Source organism: Stegostoma tigrinum, chromosome 9 (genome assembly GCF_030684315.1).
Source record: "Stegostoma tigrinum isolate sSteTig4 chromosome 9, sSteTig4.hap1, whole genome shotgun sequence".
In the NCBI taxonomy this organism is placed as follows: Eukaryota; Metazoa; Chordata; class Chondrichthyes; order Orectolobiformes; family Stegostomatidae; genus Stegostoma; species Stegostoma tigrinum.
Window position 1 is genome coordinate 83,048,608 of NC_081362.1, and position 22,487 is coordinate 83,071,094.

At 44.4% G+C, this 22,487-nt stretch overlaps 1 protein-coding gene across 2 annotated transcripts in view; it reads left to right on the forward strand.

The window, feature by feature from the left end:
* crim1 (cysteine rich transmembrane BMP regulator 1 (chordin-like)) overlaps window positions 1–22,487 on the forward strand; it is a 203,761-nt gene that overhangs the window by 169,454 nt on the left and 11,820 nt on the right. For both annotated transcript variants that reach the window (XM_048535898.2, XM_048535897.2), the window contains exons 10-16: window positions 2,145–2,266; window positions 9,368–9,577; window positions 11,839–12,054; window positions 13,181–13,402; window positions 16,008–16,202; window positions 18,434–18,562; window positions 22,242–22,423. In XM_048535898.2, coding sequence (XP_048391855.1) covers window positions 2,145–2,266; window positions 9,368–9,577; window positions 11,839–12,054; window positions 13,181–13,402; window positions 16,008–16,202; window positions 18,434–18,562; window positions 22,242–22,423 — 1,276 coding nt within the window. The remainder of the gene's footprint in view (window positions 1–2,144; window positions 2,267–9,367; window positions 9,578–11,838; window positions 12,055–13,180; window positions 13,403–16,007; window positions 16,203–18,433; window positions 18,563–22,241; window positions 22,424–22,487) is intronic.

Genomic DNA, 22,487 nt, shown 5'->3' on the forward strand with positions numbered 1-22,487 from the left:
AAATCATAGTGTCATAGCATCATAAAGCATGATCCAACTCATCCCTGCTGACCAGGTATCCTAAACTGAACTAGCACTCATTCCATACACGCACCAGCTTCTATGTAAAAACGTCCCTCAGGTCCCTTTTAAATCTTTCCCCTCTTGTTTTTCCAAATTAGTTAATATTTTGTTTATTTTCCATTTCTAAATAAATGAAACTCCCTCCACCAGTTCTCTCTTCCATTTCTTAACCACTTGCGTGGAGCTAAATACCAACAGAGCTAATTAGTATTTTTATTTTAATTGTTTCCTAAAGGGAGATTTAAGAGAGATGTTTAAAAGCATGACTTTATCAGTTGTGCCGTAGATCACAGAGTGAATTGGTTGGTCTTTGGTTAGGCCACAGCCGGAGTACTGCATGCTCCCACAGCTGAGATGAGGAGGAATTTCTTCAGCTCACCAGTGGTAATCTGTGCAACTGATTGCCGCAGAGGGTTGTGAAGGCCAGGTCGTTGAGTGTATTTGAGACAGAGGTAGATAGGTTCTTGATTGGTAAGGGGATCAGGGGATACGGGGAGAAGGCAGGAGAATGGGGTTGGGAAACATATCAGCCATGATCAAACAGCGGAGCAGACTTGATGGGCAGAATGGCCTAATTCTGCTCCTACAGTTTATGTTCTTATTTCTGGTCACCATGCAATGGGAAGAATGTGATTGCAATAAAGAGGGTGCAGAGGAGATTCACTAGGATGCTGCCTGGGAGTTTGCAGCTTAGCAATGACGAGAGGCTGGATAGGTTTGGATTGTGTTCATGCATCAGTGAAAGCTGGGGGGAGGGTACCTGACAGGGATGTATAAGGTTACAATGGGCACAGACAGGGTGAACAGAAAGCACTTGTTGCCCTCAGTCAGAAGATCAATAACAAAGGGCCATAATTTTAAGGTGAAAGGTGGCAGCTTTAGAGGGGATTTGAAGAAAATGATTTTCATCCACAGGCTGTTGGGAATCTGGAATGCACTGCCTGAGAGGGTAATAAAAGCTGGAAGCTGCACAACCTTTAAAAAATACTTAGATGTGCACTTGAAATATCAGAACATTGAAAGCTATGGGCCAGGTGCTGGAAAGTAAGACTGTAGATTTTAGAGCAGCTTTTATGTTGGTGCAGAACCAATGGGCCGAAGGGCCTTTTCTGTATTCTTATGATTCCACGAGTACAAAGGGTATTAAAAGAATAGATAGGAAGAACACAACAACAACTTAAATCTGATGACTGCCTTTTACTTAATAAAACCACACAGGGTGCTTCGCTGGGTCATTACACGACAAAATACCAGCCATCTGAGGAGAGATTGAGACAGCCAACCTAAGGCTTGGGTCAAAGAGGTTGATTTTAATGAGCGACGTAAAGGAGGAAGGCAAAATAGCAAGGTGGAGAGGGGTGGAGTGGGTTTCCAACTGTTTCTGTTGTTGGCAACTCAGGAACCAGTCGACACAGATCCAGGACACATCAGCAAAACGGAGATGAGGAAGTTTTTACTGCCCTGTGAGTTGTCACACTGGAACACACTGCCTGGAAGCACGGTGGAAGCAGATTCAGTAGCAACTACTGAACGGGAATTGGATACATGCTCGAAAATGAAGAGGAAACACCTGCAGGCCCGTAGGGAGGAATAGGCGAGTGGAAATAATTCAACAGTTCTGTCAAAGAGTCTGCATAGACACAATTGATAGGCCAAATGGCCTGCTGTACTTTCACACTCTGTGTTTCCTCCTCTTTGTTTCTAGTTAGTTACAGGGGCTTCATTCAACACGTCCCCATTGAATCTTGCAGCTGAGACTGAAAAAAACCAGCCACATGGTGAGGAAACTGCCTGTTGCCTCATTGTGACCCGGGATTCCTTCAGGCAGAATGAGGTCAGCACATTCCCAATGGGCATATCTTCCCCCTTCCACCTTTTACTTGGCAGAATCCCAGTAACAGCAGCTGGAATGCAAACAGCTTTGTATCTGAGCTTCTCACAGGGCAAAAGTTTGAATTGTAAGTTCGGAATGCAAGTTGCCCGGACCAGTTTGTAAGATGTTTGTATTGCTTAAGTCGCAGCAGCGTGCAATCTTGTGTTTTGGGAATGACTTTCCTCAACACCTTCTCCCTTAAAAACAGGAAGAATAAACATAGCTGTGATATCTGTCGCTGCAAGAAGTGCCCAGAGCGTCCGTGTGACAAGTATTGTCCAATGGGATTCGAGCAAGATGTTTATGGCTGTCTTATCTGCAAGTGCAAGGGTAAGGAAGCTAATTGGTTTTACCTGGCACATTGAGCTGGTGGCGCGCTGAGCCAAAGGAAGAAGATGATAATTATCATGAGTTAATGTGAATCGCATTTCGCTGAGGCCCAGGGAAAATAATAGTGTCTGTTCTCCTGTTAATTAAGATAGTCATCTTCAGCAAAGGCACCTTTCCTGAAAGGGCTTTGATCCTACTCAACTCCCTTAAGCAAAGAGGAGTAAATTGACTAATCACTCACACAGGCAAGTATCCTTTATGTTTTGCAGACAGTCTCTGACAAAGTGCTTTGGCACACAGGTAAGTGGAAGGGGATGAGAATTCCGCTGATTGGTTCTGTTCAAATGTTTTATTTTGAGTGTGCGGGTTTGCTGAGTAAATAACAGGTCTTTTCATTCGACTCCTAATGCACCTCCCGCTGTGCCCGAGGTCTGCTCAGTAATGGTACCACAGCCTGAGACAGCCTTCTTCTACCTCAGCAGTGAGTATGAAATATTCAGGGCTGGACGCGTGGGATGGCAGTAGCATAGGAACAGAGGTATGCAGGTTCAGCAGTCAGGTCTGTTCTGCCAGTTAATACTGCAACATGAGACAGTCACCAAAGTTGACTTTTCTTGCCTCCTCAACCTCCGCTGATTGTTTGGTATGTCATCAAAGCATGTAATGGAGCAGCCAAATTGCCAACTCTTGGGTCACATCACCCCAATCTGTTTGCAGAAATGTCTGGACTCTGCACTTTGCGTAGGTACATTCCATTACTTAGCTACTGTAACAAGTAAAGGAATTTTGCTATTACATTGTTACTTATTAGCTGAGACTTAACTCTTACATACTGTAGGAATGGGAGACACACATTCAATAAGATGTAGCGTGCCGAATTGAACTTAATTTTACACTTTGGCTTTACAGCAGGAGTAATTCCTTCCATACTGAGCCCCAGGTTCAGGAATGGCTTTATATTTCTTCCGACTTTAAAGCAAGATGCAGATGCTAGGGAAAGGTATTCAAATTTACGATGGGTTGTGACAGAGGAGATTGAGAGATACCGTTGTGGCTGAAGCAAACTGGGAATGTGCTTCCTTGGCCTGATGCAGAATGAAACAACAGCAGATGCCAACTACCCTTGAATAATTGAGAGTGTCACTTAGAGAAAAAGATCGAGAGAAGTGTTTCGTCTGGTAGGAAGGTTTGGTGGCTAGAGATCACAGAAGATTGGCAGAAGTATTAGGAGCGGATGAGGTTTTTTTTATTTTAACACAACTCATTGTTATCATCTGAAACGTGCTGCCTGAAGGTGTGGTGTAAATAGATTTAGTTGGAGATGTCCTGCAAAGAGACACGATGGGTTAAGTAGCGTTCTAAGCTGTACATTTTGAAGAAATTGGGAGTAATGGGGACCATGCCTTGCATAAATCGACCTTTCTATTTTTTACTAAAGCTGTGCATGTTGATTTCTGAAGCACTTTTTAAAAAAGACTAGGAAGGAAGGTAATCGACCTTTAATTAACCTCTGGATATGAATAGTCCCTAATTGGTCTCTGATTATTCTCAGGATGAGCCCATTTGTGGTTGTTACATTTTCAGCCTTAAAGGGGCAGCGTGCTCAAGCAGCAGAACGATATATCTTGCTGTAACTCGATAGTCTGCTAACTTACCCTTGAGCAATGAGGTCTGCTAGTACCGTTTTGGAAAGATTGATGTAGCTTGTCTCTGAAAAGGGGAAGCAGAATGACAGTGAGAGCCGTATATTCTCTTGAAAGTGAAGCATTTTTAAATTTTGCTTGAACATTTGAGTTGAAAATGAATCACAGTTCCCATAGCAAGTTAAGGCTGCAGTATTCCAACGTTGTGAGTTCAGCTTTGATTTGACTGTCTGTGCTGAATTAGCTATCCCAAAATCCAAGCATCCATTCATATCAACCCTAATCATAACCCTCTGGTATGAAGAAGAGAAAATGCTGTGCAGATCCGCCAATGTCTGTGTAGAGTCAAACAAGCAGTATTGTTTCAGGTCAATGTTCTTTCTTCAGAACTAGGAAAGAGGTGAAGGTGAACAGCTTTTAAGCAGATACCAAGAGAAAAGTTGGAACGGGAAAGGCTGTTAAAGAACAAACAGCAATAATTACATTTGTATAACACCTTTTAACATAGTAAAACAGCCCCAGATGTTTCACAGGAGTATTAGTGTACTAAATCTGACACTGAGCCACTTAAGGAGGTAGTTAGAACAGGTGACCAAAGTTTTGGCCCGTGGGTGGATTTTTAAGAAGCATCTTAAAGCAAGAAAGCTTTAGGGAGGGAATTCCAGAACTTATGGTCCAGGCAAGTAGCTGGGGCTGTTGGTGGGGAAGTGATTAAAATCTGGGTTGTTCAAGAGGTGAGTATTGGAGGATCTCAGAAACCTCAGCAGTTTCCAGAAGAAGAAGAGAGAGATTAATGGAGGAATTTGAAAACAAGGATGAGAATTGTAAAACTGAAGTTGGAACGTATTTTCACTGGTAAACATGTTGGTCAGCAGAGAATATAATTGGGAAAATTTCTGAGGAGATATGGTGGAGTGATTAAATAAGTCAAAAAGTCAATGATGTAAAGACTCCCGTAGATATCGTCTGACCTCTGCTGTAGGTGTGAGGGACACAGCTAAGGACAGGATCAGAAATCACCTGTAACACCCTCTGTTACAAAGGAACCTTAACTGGGGCAAGGCAGTACAGGGCATTTGTAGAGGAGCACTCATTATTACTCATTAAGTGCTGGTAGGAGATGCGAGAGCAGCTGAAGAAAACGATACAAAAAAAATCAATAAAAATCTCGTCACGGTATGCTATGCGTTGCTGACCTAATTTGATTGCACCTAAGGAGCCTGGTAGCACAATTACGTTAATCACTTTACCTCAAATCATTTGGAACCATTGGAGCAATCGTGAACAGCAACTTATTTAGGTCATATGTTTGATCAGTGACTCTGTAAAAATCTTTTGAACATTCAACCCATACTTTTTATTTCAAAAGAATTTGTTTTGGAGCCAGTGCCTATCAGTATCCCATATTGTACCTTTTTTTTAAAGACGGTTTCTAATTGAATTGCTCTTTTAGCCTCCACAAGGTGTTTTGCTCCCAGTTATTGCCCAGATGAGTCCTGAAGGAGACTGGATTAGGCTTGGTTTGTGATATCACAATGATTCAATAGTTTAGTGAATGTTAACTGTTTGATCTAATACTATCGATAGATCAGGACACAAGGCCCCTTTGCATTTGATTGCTGTTCAGTAAGATCACAGCTAATAAAAACAAGAGCAGGAGTGGGCCTTTGAGCCTGCTCCATCAGTCAATATAACCATCCAGCTCAGTACTTTTTTCTCACTTTCTCCCCATACCCTTTAATCTCTTTTCCCTAAGAACTATATCAAATTCCTTCCTGAAAACATTCAATGTTTTGGCCTTAACCACCTTCTGTAACAGAGAATTCCACAGGCTCACCACTCTCTGGATGAAGAAATTTCTCCTCATCTTAGTCCTAAATGACCTACTGCCCCATAACCTCGGACTGTGACCCCTGGTCCTAGACTTCCAGAAACAACCTACCTGTGTTTACCCTGTGTAGTCCTTTGGAATTTTATGGATAATCTTCTTCAACCATCTACGTTCCTGCCTTGATCCCCCATCTCTTTAATTCCTTTAATTTCACACAAAAGTCAACAGTTTGAGTATTCAATATATGTTCAACACTAAGCATCCACAGTTCTCTGTGGTAGGGAATTCCAAGTATCCACAACCCTCTAAGTAAAGAAATATCTCATCACCTCAGTCCTAATTTGACCTTAGACTTAGGTGAGAAACTATCCTCAGGAGGAAAACCCCTGGGCTGGAAAGGAGGGGATGGGAGTCATTGTGCTGAATGAAATTTTAAGTATTACTGTTCATTTAATTATCTTTCTTCTGTCATATATACAGTATAAGTTGGTTTGTTTCTGAATGAGTAGAGAAGTGTTTGTATCTTTTCATTTTTGGATTTGTGAGGAAGACTGTCCTAAGTGATGGATTGTGCCCTTCAAATATCATTTGAGATGGAGCGAGACGGTTAAATATTTGGGGCTTTGACGGAGCTTTTGAAGCGAGCAGTTGATTTCAGTTAGTTATTATTGACTACAATCACCTGGAGTTTCCTGGTTCAATTAGTCTCATATTCGGCAATGTCAGAGTTGGTGAGTTGCCAAGTTAGAAGCCATCCAAACTTTTCTAATGTTATCTGGAAGAGTTATAGGTACATGCTTTATCCTGAGTACATGGGTGAGTCTGGGTCAGGTCAGAGGGTGGCACAGTGGCTCAGTGGTTAGCACTGATGCCTTCACAATGCCAGGGATCAAGGTTCGATTCCACCCTTGGATAAATGTCAGTGTGGAGTTTGCACATTCTCCCCATGTCTGCATGGGTTTCCTCTGGGTGCTCCAGTTCCCTCCCACAGTTTAAAGATGCCCAGGGTTGGTGAATTGACCATGCTAGATTGCCCAGGAATGCCCAGGGATGTGCAGGCAGGGTGGATAGGCCGTAGGAAGTTGGGGGCTGGGTTTATGTGGGATGTTCTTCTGAGGCTCAGTGCAGCACACTAATACTCTTGATAGGCCGAATGGCTTCTTTCTGGATTGTATGGATTCTATGAGAAACAAAAACATGAAGAATTTCAATGTGTATACCTTGAACACAGTTGTATTGAAAGTGGAGCAGGGGTGAGGGACCAATCTACTTTCCAGATGTGGGATAGATCATAACCTTGTTATCGAGGCCGTGGATCTTAGAAAACCTGCCAGGTAAAAGGAGGCATTAGGGGCCTACGGTAAAGCGACTTTACTGTAAGAGCTATGGGCCAGGAGGAGCCGGAGTGTTCCATCGTGACCACAGTAGATTAAATCTTTAAACTCCCTGCACGATCGCTTCACCTCTGATCACCCCAGAGTCACTCCATTTTCTGTCTGTAATCTGTCGTCTTCAGCTGACACTTTCCACAGGCCCCCATGATCTCACCCATGGCAGGCCCCCTCCAAAACCTGAGCTGCTGGTTACACCCAGTGCATTCCTCACTGAGAGGCAGCCAAGTCTATCCCTCAGGCTAGGTATCAGGTGAGGAATCGGGGAATCTCAAACACAGGTAAGTCTCCATGGTGATAGGAGAAACCTGTACTTCCAGATTCGGTGACTGTTATTGCCTTCTCTGCCCAATTCCTCCACAACCCCACCTGACTACCAGCCCCACAATGCTCACTGATCTCAGTCGACTGCGGGGCAACACTGACTTAAAGCCTTTCTGTTCACGGTGACTTTATATTCTTTCTTGTGTCTCTATGGAGAAGAAGTCAAACAGAAACCTTTCCCCAAAGGAAGGGCTAAATAAAACTACCCTCAGTCCTCAGCAAGTATCCACAGTCGGTCTCGTTTCGTATGTTTCTGCTGAATTAGCCAGTTTCAAACCGAGGTAGCAGTAGGTGGATCTGCCAATGTTGTGTGAGATTTGTTAGCAGGAAATCAGGCAGTGTTTACATTCCTGATCACCACTGCAAGTAGTGAGTGTACGTCAGATATGAAGGGGGATCAGATCGGGACTGTCTGTGGTCTAGTAACCTGCAAAACATACAATGGTCAGCCATTTTGAAGTAACAGAGAGAAGCTGCCATTCCTGAAACATTACCCGGGAAAAAAAAATCTAGGTGGCAGAAAGGGTTAAACACTTTCTTTTAATCAGCAATTTAAATCCAGCCCAAGGTGACAGAATGTAAGTCTTATCTGGCTGTAAGAACATAGAACATAGAAAAGTATAGCACAGTACAGGCCCTTCGGCCCACCATGTTGTGCTGTGGCATAATCCTAATCCAAAAATAAAACAACCTAACCTACATTTCCCTCAATTCACTGCTGTCCATGTGCATGTCCAGCAGTCGCTTAAATGTCACTAATGACTCTGCTTCCACGACTACCACTGGTAAACTATTCCGTGCGCTCACAAGGTTCTGGAGGATCATAGAATAGTTCAATAATCTGCCCCACCTCTTTCAAAGAGTAATCCAGTTAGTCTCACTCCCATTACTCTTACCCCATCTCCCTGTAATTTTGTTTCTCTTTCAAGTGTATTATTTAATTTGCTAGCGAAGGGTGCAATTGAACCTGAACCCACCATCCAAACAGGGTATGCATTCCATACCTTAACCATTCATCATCTAAAAGGGTTTTCCTTCACGTCTGCTTATATTACCAATCACCCAAAACTTCTATCCCTGGTTATCAACCCATTAGCCATTGGAAATGGTTTCCCAGTATTTCGTTGTGAAATGAAGTTGTGCAGACTCAATCCAATTCCAAATGGACATGTTCTTGCCGCACAAAATTGTCCTTCATTGATCTTGGTTTATAATCTCACTCAGAGGCCTTCAATGTTCGAGATGGAAGAAATGTCCTAATGTCCTGAGAATTGTCATCAAGAGCTGAGGCATATTATTGGAGAGGGAGTAAAAGATGACTTGTTGGCTAATTTGTCCGCCCTTTCATTGCTAACTCAATATATCAGGGCTTTGAGCCCCCACTGTAGAGTCTTCAGCATGTAATCTAGACTGGTACCCCACTGTCACCAGAGGTGACATCTTTTCAAATATTAAACTAAGATCATATGGCATTATTTTGAAGAGTACCTGATCTGCTCAGTACTTGTGTATCATCAGCATGACTGAAAACAAAAGATTTGATCACCTATCTCAATGGCAGTTGTGGAACTGTGGGTGAATTGACTACCTTGTTTCTTGTATTATAATAGTGACTGCCTTTTGTACTTAATTGGCTCTAAAGTGTTTCAGAACTTCCTCAGGTTGTAGGATGTAGCATATCAATTTACATTCAATTTTTAAAACAAGGCTAGGATTCTGCACTAATACAGACATACTCTTGAGTTGGAATAATCGAGTTGAAAGGCTGAGCAGCTTCAAGGTGTTGAATGGGCCTACCCATCCTCCTGCATACAGTAGGGTTTGAGCAGGTGAAAGAAAAAGCTTTGTGATAGAGAGAGACAGCCCTATGCCCTGACTAACTCTCACTTCTTTTCCAATTTTTGATATCCAGAGGTGCCCACGACTGCCAACCCACCGGTCAAAACGGGCTCATGCTTGTCCATGGATGGGCGACGCCATGAGAGCGGTGAGAGTTGGCATGACGGTTGCCGCGAATGTTACTGCTACAGTGGACGCGAGATGTGTGCGCTCATCACCTGCTCCGTGCCCAACTGCGGAAATCCTACCATCCGCCCAGGGCAATGCTGCCCATCATGCCCAGGTGAGGAGCACCTAACTCAGCCTTCTCTGCCCCTTCTCCCTGAATGGTCTGTGTAGTTGAGTGGTGCTGGGGTTAGATTCTTTGGAGATTTCAGCCCTTTGTCAGAGACTTGGCTCCAATGTGTTCACTCCACTGCACAGAAAGATCACATAGTGATTACTGAAAATGCTGAGACTACAAGCTAAGTGCTGGAAAATGGGTTCAGAGTAGCAGGATGCTTGATTACAGGCATGGCCACAATGGGCTGAAGGGCCTTTTCCATGCTGTTAAAAACTCTGATTATTAAAAAATAGTTCATTCTGTTGCATTTTTGCTGGCTCTCTGAAAGAGCTACATACTTAGCTGCAGTGCAGGAACAGTCCCTGGGTTGGAGAAATTTATTCAGAGTAATAAATATTATTAATAAGAGTCTCATCGTTATAGGAGTGTGCTAAATCTAAAATGTCAGGGTCACTGAGCACTGGCTGTACATAAATGTTAATCCAATATGCCAAACTCATACATTAATTTTTGAGGATCCGTTGCTGTATTGATATCACTAAAGCATCTGCAGTTATCTTACCGGGTTTTGAAGCTCATTCCGATACACATTAGCTGTAGTTCGCCATTAATTGCTAGTGAAACACTGCACCAATTGATGAGCGGATAAAAGCATCATGCAATGCAGATGGTGAAGCGGTTTATAGACCAACACAGTTTTAGGTTGTGTTCCAGGAGACCAGCTTCAAACATTGACACTTACAAATCTTCTCAAAACTCGATTGACACTTAACCCAGCAGCAGACATTCAGCCCCTTAAGGAAGATAGATGAGGTCTAGGATAAGAGGGTCAGAGCAAAATTATCACCAGCACCACTATCCCCACACCACCCCACCCCCCCCACCCACCCACTTACCGAAGGGGAAATAATGGAACTAGTAGGCATGAGCATTCACAATGTTGGCCAATTTGCTGATTTCTAAGGGCCAGCATCGAGAACAGAGGGCTGCTACCTCATACAACAGTGAGTAGCCAGTTCAGATCATACAGTGAGCAGTTTCCAGAGGCTGATTGGGTGTCCCCACCAGTCTGCTCCCCTCCTCAGGCCCAGGAACAGGTCGGTTGTGGCCTCGCGACACAGGATAGGGTGACCAGCAACTCTAGGCCAACCTTAAGGCTGACCCCACCTCCTCTGCACCTCCAACCCGATCCTGGCCTCAGCTCCCTCCTTACGGAGGAACACGCAGAAACGGTGGTCATTTTTTTTTTACTCGAGAATGTGTCTGAAGGCAGCAGAGCCCTCTCTCCCTCCAAATAGGCGGGCCTCGTAATGGTTCTCCAGCTTCCAGAACAACCTTGCCATCATTAATTAGACTGAACACATCTTCCTCAGCACCATAGGACCGTTTTAAGGAAAGCCACAGCCAGATGATCATTTCCCACAAAGTGTGGGGTTAGGTTCCCCATCTGACCCTGACATTGGGGTCCCTAAACAAAATCATACCCCAACCTCTGGCATACATCAATGTAAATGCAGCTTAACTGTGTTGAAAGGAAGATCTGTTCTACAATTTTATCCCTAGCTCTGGGACATGAAGAGCTATTGACCTTAAACCGAGAATAGCAAGGTTAACACAGACTAGGAATTGAACCTGAAGCTTCCCAGATCTGTATGTTTTTTTTCTTGGCTTGATCTGCCAAAGAACAAAGGCACAATTGGACCAAAGGGCCAGCTATTATTCTGTGGTTTACAAATGGACATTGAAATTTGCAGTGAGCCTTCTCTTATAAGTTTCTGTCACTTCATCACTGCCGTTAACTGTACTAATGTAGGACTTTTTCAGAGTAATGAGCTTGGGGCCAAAATGAGCTTAGAGAGTAAATGGCACTTTGTTTCTTTATGTTGCACTGACATGATCGATAATAAGTTGCGGTATTGGTAAGCATAAGAAAGGAGTAACCAATTGATGTGAAAGTACAGCTTCATTTCATATTGTAAAGGAATTAATTTCTTCCTCTGATGTATTACAACCCTTTAATTCATAAACTGAAAGAAATTGTAGTACAAAAGTAAGCCATTCATTCCTGCACCCATGTCAGTGCTGGCTTTTCAGTTGTAACTATCTATTCAAATTGCATTTTTGTGTGTATCTTTTAATATTCTTCACCTTTGAATGGTTCCCCTTTTCAATTGACGCTAATAGTGATGTGCTTGTGCTGATATGCTCCCTATTTTGCTAAACGTCTTTGTGACCAGTTTGTTAACTAACTATGTTCACAGAGGACTCTGGCCTTTGGAAGCCTGAGCTAAGTGATACATCGATCTGCCATGCTCCTGGGGGCGAATACTTTGTGGAAGGAGAAACTTGGAACATTGACTCCTGCACCCAGTGCACGTGCCACAGCGGGCGTGTGCTCTGCGACACTGAGGTCTGCCCACCCATCCTCTGCCAAAACCCCATCAGGACTCCAGACTCATGCTGCCCACAGTGCCCAGGTAAGCTCATGAGTTGCAACACCAACTTCCATTTACATAGAACCTTGAAAGCAGTAAGATCTCCTGAGATTGATACCCTGATTCAAAGTTTCAAAAACGGGGGCAGTCATAGCAGAGCATGTCAGAGGGATAAATCAGAGGCATATATTTCTATTGTATGTTGATGCAATGACAATAGGTAGTGGGAGGTTCATGTGGGAAATTAAGCACTAGGACCAAATGGCCTGCTTCTGTGTTGTATGATCTTAGTCCTTTTATTGAGTGATTTCATCTGCTGTAAGAAATATGTCAGATATGTCAGAGATAGTAGGAACTGCCGATGCTGGAGTCTGAGATGTCAACTGCGAGCTCAGTCCAGAACCTCATTGACATATGCATCTTAAAATCTGCTCTTTGGTTGAATTATCTGATTATAATATTGTTTTTAATGCATCTGAATTGGACTAAAGTGACCTCTGCAAAACTTAATGAATAATTTATTTTACATTTACAAATGATTAACATGTGGAAGTAAGCTGCCATTTAGCACATCGCATACCAATTTCGCTGAAACGTAAACTGAGTGAACATGGAGCTGTGGTTCCTTGTTTTAGTGCAGGACAGAAAGGCACTGAGTAACACTGAAAGGCAATGAGTAACACCGGAGCAGCTTGTGCTCTTGGGATAGCATTGTTTGGGATGAGTGGCCTCTCCCATTTATGCATTCTTTTTACCATTTATGAAATCATTAGCAACATCACTGCAGAAAAAGAAAATCAGGTCATCATTACATTGCAGTTTGTGGGATCCTGCTGTGTATAAGGTGGCTATTGGGTTTCTTACCTTTGTTGCCAAGTATGTTGGTGTCGCCCCGATGCGGGGAAAGGTGCTATATAAAAGCAAGTTCTTTCTTTCTGGCCCTTGGGACCCTGTTACGTGCTGTATTACTTGCCTCAACTGTTTCTTGCGCTAATGAGTTTTGAACACCAAGTGGATGAAGAACTCAGCTCAGTTTAAGCATTATCCAGTTTTTATTTCAACTAAATGCAATACATCCACTTGTAGCTAATATAGTCTGAGGGGAGTTGGGGAGGCTGACTTCACTTTCTCCTCCTGAAAAATTGGTGTTTTCTCTTCCTCTCATCAGACGAACCTCTTCAGCCAATGTCGCCAAGCAACAGAAGTATGCCTGGTTACTGCAAGAATGATGAAGGTGATATCTTCCTGGCAGCTGAATCCTGGAAGCCAAATGTGTGCAGCAGCTGCATTTGCATGGAGGGTGTCATCAGCTGCTACTCAGAGTCGTGCCCAGCCGTGACCTGTGCTCGGCCTGTCCTGCGGAAAGGGCAATGTTGCCCTTATTGTATTGGTGAGTGATTGTGCTGAGGAAATGGCATGCCATTCTCCCACTGTGCAACTAGGAGACGAACCACATGCTCTTGTTATTTTCACGTTACATTCACCTGCTGTCTAGGGCAAATTGTTCATCACGAGGGATGGCAGCTGAATTCATTGTTGATACTTTAACACCTAAGAGCCTAGGAACTTCACTCCTGCAGTCTCCCTCCTTTGTCGCTAATTCCTGATCAATCAAAGAACACACTAGGTAGGTAAACCCATTGCCAAAGAAGCAAAGGAAAGATTCTGGCAAAGTCTTTGTTCTCCTGAATGTCTCAAGACGCCTCTGCTAACACAGCTAACGAGGGAAGATAATGGCATACATTAACAAAGAGGTCCTAGGTGCCTCCAATTGCTGTGTCTGCCCTATGGACAAACTCAGAGAAATGTCCTCTTCCTTTAGTAATTAGCACACTATAGATGGAGAACAAAAGCGGGGGCTGAACCCACACTTCCCAGATTTAAACCCCTTTAATAGTGTGGTGTTAACCCTTAGCTGGGCCATGAGAGCTAAACTGCTCCCTAGAACGATAAATCTCCCAGCACAACTAAAGCTGTGAAAGCAGCAGAGAGCTCATGTTGATCGCTTCTCCCGATACAGCACGGTATTGCTGGCCTGCTGCTGGGGAGAACATCGCCCTCCTGATCATTATCACTCCATCCCTCCCACGGCCCCAACAACAGCATCTGAGCCGTGACCAGCCACCTCCCTGAACACCAGAGTCAAGCTCACAGAAACCAGCTCCTGTCAGCATAGACTGATTATTAGTGCTGTGACATCATTAAAGGCACTTGTGTGTTAGGATAACTGTTAATAATATTTCCAACAAAGCAGTGGGAAATTAGTATCTTGTCACCAGACTGCACAGAATAATTCGTCCTTCTCACACTCATCCAGCAGATAAAATTAAACTGATTGTTTAATTCCTATCTTGGAATAATTACATTGGAGCATGAATTAGTGCCTGCATCCCCTCGCACCCCCGATCTGTTTCATTTTTGTTGTATTTCAGTGAAGGTGACAATAGCCCTGAGTCCATTCAGTTTAATAAGAGCAGCTACTTTTCTGGGACTCAGACAATTTTTATCCCCGCGCACTGTACCTTCTTCTAACCGTCACTCACAACTTTATCCTTTCCCAGCCCCCTTACATACTCCACTTAACCCTGCAGCTCTCTTCACACTGTGGAGCTCTTGCTCCCTCTAGTGACAAGGTATAGAGCCCAGTGGCATGAGGACCAAAATTATAAACAGTCACTTTGACAGTACAGAATTTGAATATTCCTGAAAAGAAAGCGAGAGGCTACTGAATATTTTTGGCCTCAACCCATCAGGCCAAATTGCATGAATCCCATATTTCATGTGTTGTGATCATTTGAAAGTTTGCATTCTTGCATTTATCTTAATGAGTGCAAGATGAAAAACCGTAGGCAGCACTCTCTGGCTTCAGCAATACTTGTAATTTTTCAGATTGCAGGAACACCTTCCTGGGTTCTTTTCTTTTTTTCCCTTTTCACCGTACCTCTGGTTGATCTCAGTCAGAAGCACTCCCAATGCACTTGTGAGTTTTACTGACCTGCTTTCCTTTGACAGTGCTGTCAGTGCCGGGGAATCCACCCTCATGGTTCATGAAGTAAACCCAGATCACCTGAGTGCATTCATTTCTCACAATATCTTGTGTTCAAAGACAATGTCCAGGCCTTCCTTGTTGTACAGGATCAATTGAAGTTACTATGAAAGCTGTTCTTTGTCATAAAAAATTGATCTGATTTAGTAAGGGAAGGAGGCCCACCAGCCTCAGTCTGGTCAATACAGCAAGGTGGTTAACTCTTGATTGCTAACTAGAAGCCATTCAGTTGTAGCAAACCCACCACGAGCTGTTCAAACAAGAAGTCCCACTACCATCATCTCAGAACTTCCAATATTGGGCACCCAATACCAGGGCCTTACCAGTGATGCATTCATCCCCTGAATTAACCCTATTGTTAATGGATTAAGCTGGTCTGGCCAAGGAAACTCAATTGCCAAGGCTCCTTGTGCAGCGCTGCATTAAACTCTACATTCTGGCAAGTTGACAGAGGGTACAAAGAGTCAATAGATGGAGAAGCAGGCAACTCCTAAAGTATGTGGAACTGGTGCAGAGTGAAACTGGTACATTTTTAGGTTGTTAAAATGTCCTAAATCACTTAATAGCTGCTTGTTCAACAGACAAGCAGCCTTTGCAGTAGAACTCCGCTAAGAGTTCAATACATCTTTAAACTAAGGGGTATGGAAAGAAAGCTGGAATACCACAGAGGATCGTGTTCATGTTGAATGGTGGAGCAGGTTCAAAAGGCCGAATGGCCAACACCTGCTTCTGGTTTCTATGTTTCATTGATCAAGAGATAGACACTGCACTGTGATACCCAGATTGTTAGCCTGATGCAGATTAGCTGTTTCTCTGTTCAGCTGTTTCAAACAGATCGACTGAGTTGAAAAATGTCCAAACTGCAGGTAATGACTGAACAACTGCTGACCTATGGTCTAACTCAACTCTGTTTTTATTTTCCCTTTTCCCATTTCCCTGCGTTCGACAGAGGAAAGCATCCCAAGCAAAATTGTGTGCCACTTCAATGAGAAAACCTATGCAGATGAGGAGCGATGGGATATTGACAGCTGTACACACTGTTACTGCCTACAAGGGCAGACACTCTGCTCCACAGTCAGCTGCCCTCCCCTCCCCTGCCTGGAACCAGTCTACATGGATGGAAGCTGCTGCCCTGTGTGCCCAGGTAAGTGGAAGCCTGCCACTTCTTGGAAGCCTGCCACTTCTTAGATAATAGGGTGTAGAGCTGGATAAACACAGACTGTCTAGGGATGCCTGCCCTGAAGAAGTTGCCCTCCTCCCTCTGGACAAACCTCAGGGGACCTCTCCATCCACACCTCTTTGACCAGTCTGTCTCTTCTCCACCTATCGCCTCTATCCATCTTCTATCCTCCTGCCACTTCTTTATCTTTCCCAGAGCAGATAAAGATTGCACTCCCCCCATCCAGACCCCCCCACAACCCCTCAGCGCACACATTGTTTATTTTCCTCACGTTACTGGCTTTTATTTACGGTTAATGAGGACTCCTTACGGAGCCTGTCTGTTCTCAGAATCAAACCATAAGACACACTGCCCTTGAATCTCTGACTCCAGTCAACAGCTTATTTTCCCTCCATGTCCTCCCCCAAGCCCTCTCAGCTTCTCTAACCCACCCCTCTCCCAATGGCACCCTCCCTCCTCCCCTCAATCTCCTAACGCACTCTACCTCCCACCTAGGTCAGTGCTCAGTCTCCCCAAGAACAAACTGTACCTCATCAACGTCCTTCCCACAATACACACTCTACCCACAATTAACCCTCAAATCCTTTACACAGTTAACTCAAACTCAACCCCAGCCCCAAAACGCTCACTCTGTCTGTTGTATACACACATACTACCCCATCAATTAACGCTTTGCTCCTGGAATAACATCCTGCCCCCACCTGTTCCCCACCCTCCCATCCTCCTCACTGACCCTCCCATTAAGCTGTAGCCTCTTCCTTGGCTGGACCTCAGTTCAACAGTGCAGTTCCCAGCCACCCCATCGATGTCTCTGAATAAGAGCTGCACAGCTCTCCAGGCCCTCACTCTCGCACACATAATGCCCACCCCACACTCCCAACCCTAAGCACAACAGATGGTAAACTGAGATAACAAGGTGTAAAGCTAGCTGAACACACCAGACCAAGCAGAAAGCAAAAAGAATTTCTGAAGAAGGATCTCGACCTGAAACGTCAGCCTTCCTGCTCCTCTGATGCTGCTTGGCCCGTTGTGTTCATCCAGCTCTACACCTTGTTATCTCAGATTCTCCAGCATCTGCAGTTCCTACTATCTCTGTAACAGATGGTAAACTGACTTTGGTGCTGTCACGTTCGGTAACAAATCCATAAGTTGTCCTTGCGAAAATTCTGCATCAAGGGATACGCTGGTGTTTATTTAAAATTGATTGACGCCTTCATTATAGAATAGTTCTATATGTCCATCCATTACTAACACTGCTCTGCATGTTTTCACCTTATTAATGAAGCAAATTGGATGCTTAAGCTTTGAAAGCAAAGTAAAAATCTTGTTACTGGTAAGTTACTTCATGACTTGGAGCTCTGCCATGGTTTCTTCCCTCTTCATCAACCTGCTGTTTATGCTTCTTTCATCATGCTGCCTCAATGTGTGGCTGTCCCTCAAAGTTTTCTCTCTTTGGGCGAGCTCTGTCAGTCCAGACACAGTACAGCCTGGATCCTGTAACTTGGTGTCCTGCCTCTCTGACTGACGTGTTGTCTGACTGAATTAGAAACAGAGTAGGACAAATTCTGAAGGATCTTTTCTAATCCCCGGACGTACCACCTTGCCTGAATGGCCACCATGAGTTTACGGAGAGGAGATATTAAAAGTGCCACCAGTTAACATTCATGGTGCTTTTTTTTTTGTTCATCATTGGCAACCATTTCTTCCACTACCTCGGCCCTAAGCTCAGAAATTTCTTTCCTTGATCTTTCCCCTTCTCTCTGTTCCTTTAAGAGTCTCTCACTAATCCCAATGTCATTCACTGTCAAATTTTGTTTGCGAACGCTATAGTGAAACATCTTGGGATGCTCTACTATTTTAAAGGTGTGACATAAATGCAAAAAGCACATGTACTTTCAGTCTAATTGTAAGAACTTGCAGAATCTCCCTACAGCATCTCAATGAGGAAAATGTGTTTAATCTAACTTTGCATGGTTTTGTTTGGGTATGGTTTCATTTTGGTTACAAATTCCATCAGTGTTTGCTTTACAATGCTGGAGCATCAAGATGTATTCATCCCAGGCAGCATTTCTGGGTTTATTCCTGGCGAGCACAACAATGTATATCCAAGCTGTACAAGTGTTTGCTTACAGGAGGGCTGAGGCCATTCACAGATGTCATTCATGTTGTTTTACTCAACTCCTGTCTCCGTTTAGACCCGTACATGCCAGAGCCCACCAACATACCCATCGAAAAGTTTGACCAGAGGGGTCAGATCGAAGTGGAAGCCCCGTTCTGGCCAACACCAAGTGGGAATGAAATACCCGCACACCTTCGGGATGATGGTACGTGAAAGGTGTGTGTGTGTGTGTACGTGTGTGAGGGGGTGTGTGTGTGTAGGGGGTGTGTGTGTGTAGGGGGTGTGTGTGTGTAGGGGGTGTGTGTGTGTCGGGGGTGTGTGTGTGTCGGGGGTGTGTGTGTGTCGGGGGTGTGTGTGTGTCGGGGGTGTGTGTGTGTGTGTGTGTGTGTGTAGGGGTGTGTGGGTCTGTGTGTGTAGGGGTGTGTGGGTCTGTGTGTGTGGGGGTGTAGGTGTGTGTGTGGGTGTGTGTGTGTAGGTGTGTGTGTGAGAAGGTGTGTGTGAAGGGGTGTGTGTGTGTGAGAAGGCATGAAGGTGTGTGGATGTGTGTGTGTGCATGCGTGTGTGTAAGAAGGCGTGCGTGTGTGTAAGAAGGCGTGCGTGTGTGTAAGAAGGCGTGCGTGTGTGTAAGTGTGTAAGAAGGCGTGCGTGAGTGTCTGTGTGTAAGAAGGCGTGCATGTGTGTGTGTGTGTAAAAAGGCATGTGTGTGTCTGTAAGAAGGCGTGTGTGTGTGTGTGTGTGTGAGAAAACATGTGTGTGGGTGTGTGTGTGTGTGAGAAGGAGTGTGTGTAAGAAGGCATTTGTGTGTGTGTGTGTGTACACTTGTGTGTGCATGCTGCTCAAGTGTTTGCCTGTCAAGGTCTGCAGGCCAGTCGGTGCTAGGAGTAGAATAAACCATTCAGTCCCTCTGGCCTCCCCGTCCATTGTAGCCCAATGCCACCTTCCTGGTGTCTGTTGATAGTCTTTAACTCCTGTATTAGTTGGTTAGCTCAGTTGGCTGATTGGCTTGCAGTGTACAGTGTTGCCAGCCATGTGGGTTCAATTCCTGCACTGGCTCAGGTTACCATAAAGGATTCTCTTCCTCAATCTCTCCCCTTGCCTGAGGTGTGGTGACCCTAAGGTTAAACCTCCACCAGTCATCTCTCTCTCTCTAATGAAGGGTGGTAAGACTGGGGCACCTATAACTCCAACCAGGAATGTTTCTACCTCAGCCTTAAAAACAATCAATGACTGTTCCTCTCAAGGGAAAAGCATTCCAAAGACTCACAATGATGAGAGAAAAGAAATTCCTCTTCATCACCGTGTTAAACTCTGTGTCTTATTTTTAGTCTCTCCAATAATGGAAAATACCCTTTCACCTCCCACCCTGTCCACATTGAATTATTTGCCCTCTAGCCGCTCACTGTCTGCCTGTGCCACCTGTAACCCACCGAGCTGTGGGCACAGGGCACAGCTCCCCGTCATGTCTATAAGTCTACATTAACCACTGGAAATTCGCAGCTGATTGGCTGCTGATGAGCCTCGGTGGGCTACCTGCTGCAGGCTAATGTATTGCCATTGCTGCCTCCTGTCATGTTGCCTGCCTCTGTGTGCCCACAGGATGTTTGACTGTATGGGGCACTGCAGACAACACACTTACATTGCTAGGAGTGGCTGCTGGATAGTCGCCAGAAACAGCAACGGCTTTCTCCCATCCTAATCCGAAGGCCACTCCCTCTGCACCGCTGGTGGCTCCTGCTCAAAATGTGGCCTTCCTGGGAGGAGAGGGCAAGGCAAAAGGGGGAAATTGACACTCCAGCAATCACAGGAGAGGGTTAACCATTGAGAATGAAAAATATTAATTGTTGTGCTGTTATGTCTAACATTTTGAAAACTAAAGCATCTGCTTTAGTTCTCGATAAGATAATGGTTAATGTGGGTAATTATTTGAGAAGCAAAGCTGGGTTTATTCATCTTGTGAGATAGTCTGTAAAATTCACCAGCGTCAGAGACGATCCCAGAATCGTGGCCTGCTCAGTAAACCAGTAATACAGTGCCCTTTATCATTCAATGACAGTTCATCAGCAGTTCCCAGGAGACAGGCCTATGGAAGACACAAAGCATTGTACAGCCATGAACTTTGTAAATCGTGAGTCAGCAGCCCTTACAGAGATTAATGCAGACATTCTCATGATAGCCGGCTTCTCCACCTTCTATAGTTCCTGTTGCTCAACAGATAAATGACTTATTCATTTCTTAAATCTGTCATTCCCTTGAGACCATCCAGACTGTTCAGTTTGGGTTGGCCTGTGTAAAAGGTGACGGCAGATTGTGTGCACCCTGTCTGATTTCCCACCATTTTCACGTGTGTCATTTTACTTGATTTCACCTCATCCGCAAATCCTGTTCACTTCTACCTCATGTACTTAAATATATAGAATGCAAATTTGAGGCTACAGCCCGAAAAGTCATAACCAATCAGAATGATGGTGTGGGCTGTAGAGGTTGAACTTCTGTTCCTTGGTCATATGGGGGAGGATGTGGTATCGTGGTTTCATCACGGTGGGTTATGATCTGGGTCCACTGGTTCAAAACCCACTGTGGTTACTGCTGTTGTTTAAATTCAGTTGAATAAAGATGTGAAATTGAAAGGTAGTTTTGGTAATGCTGACCATGAAACTATCCTTTCTCTGTGGCTGGAAAAAACCAGTTGACTCATTTCCTGTAGGGGAAGGAAAGCTGTTGCCATTACCTGGTCTAGCCTACATGTGACTCCAGACCACTAGCAAATGTGATTAACTATTAACTGCTCTCTGAAGTGGCTGAACAGGACACCTAATTCAGGGGCAAACAGATGGGCAGCAAATGCTGGCTTTGCCAGTAAAGCCCACATCCCAGGAAAGAATTCTTTTAAAAAATATTCATTTCCTTTATTTACATTTCTATTTTTTGTCTCATGAGATAATAAGTTCCACAGTCTCTGGGTAGAGAAATATCTCCTGAATTCCCAATTACATTAATTGGTGAGTATCTTCCATTCTTCATCCCTAGTTCTGGTTTCCCCAAAAATAAAAGCTGTCAAACTCCCCCATCTAATGTCACCTTAATGACATTGCAACTGTCCCCTCTGTTCTTTTCAGGAGAAAAGAGCTCTCACCTGTGCAACCATTTCCTGGTCTACAGTCAGCCTTCTACATCCTTTTCTGAACCATCACAGTGACACCAGCTCCACTATTTTTCGCAACATAGAAACCATAACTGAGCAGGCATCTTCTCATTTCATTTTGTGTGTACAAGTTTGAATGCTCTTTCTCAGCAAAACAGCTCAGCAGTAGTGGGTGGTCTAGGCCCGAAACGTCAGCTTTTGTGCTCCTGAGATGCTGCTGGGCCTGCTGTGTTCATCCAGCCTCACATTTTATTATCTTGGAATTCTCCAGCATCTGCAGTTCCCATTATCTCAGCAGTAGTGGGGTTTTGTGGTTGTCCAGCGGTAGCGTCACCGATCTAGTACTCCACAATCCTAGCCAATGTCCTGGGGTTGTACTTCCAAGTCCCACCATGGCAGATGGTAAAATTTGAATTCAGTGAAAGTCTGGATGTGAAAGCTAACCCAATGGTGATCATGTAATCACTGCTAATTGTTGGCTCACTGCGCCCTATGTGCGACTCCACACCCACGCAGCAGCATGGCTGACTCTAAATGGCCTGTCTAGGGTACTTGGGGATGGGTAAGGAGTACTGCCTTTGCCAATAATGCCTGCATCCCATGAAAAAGCATTCATCTTGGTGGTACTGAAAGTATGTGCCCCCACCCACCTTAAAGGCTGCCATGTAGAATGGCCATTGCCTCAGTGTAAACCCTTCCTCTATTAATATTAAACTTTGTCTTTTCTCTTCACCTCCAATAGAAAACCTCCGTGTAAATGCGATAGGGGGAGACTATCCCCGGTACAGTGAAGATTCTGCTATGCACTCAGTGGCTTGGGTGGCACTGCCCATCATGATTGCTCTTGTTCTAGTCATAGCTCTGCTGCTGGTCAACCAGAAGAAGCAGTGGATCCCAGTGCCATGTTACAGAGCTCCTACAAAGGTACATGTTGTCCTTCTTTCTGAGTGTGCTCCCATATAACTGGTTAAGGCAAAAGTGTGTGGGG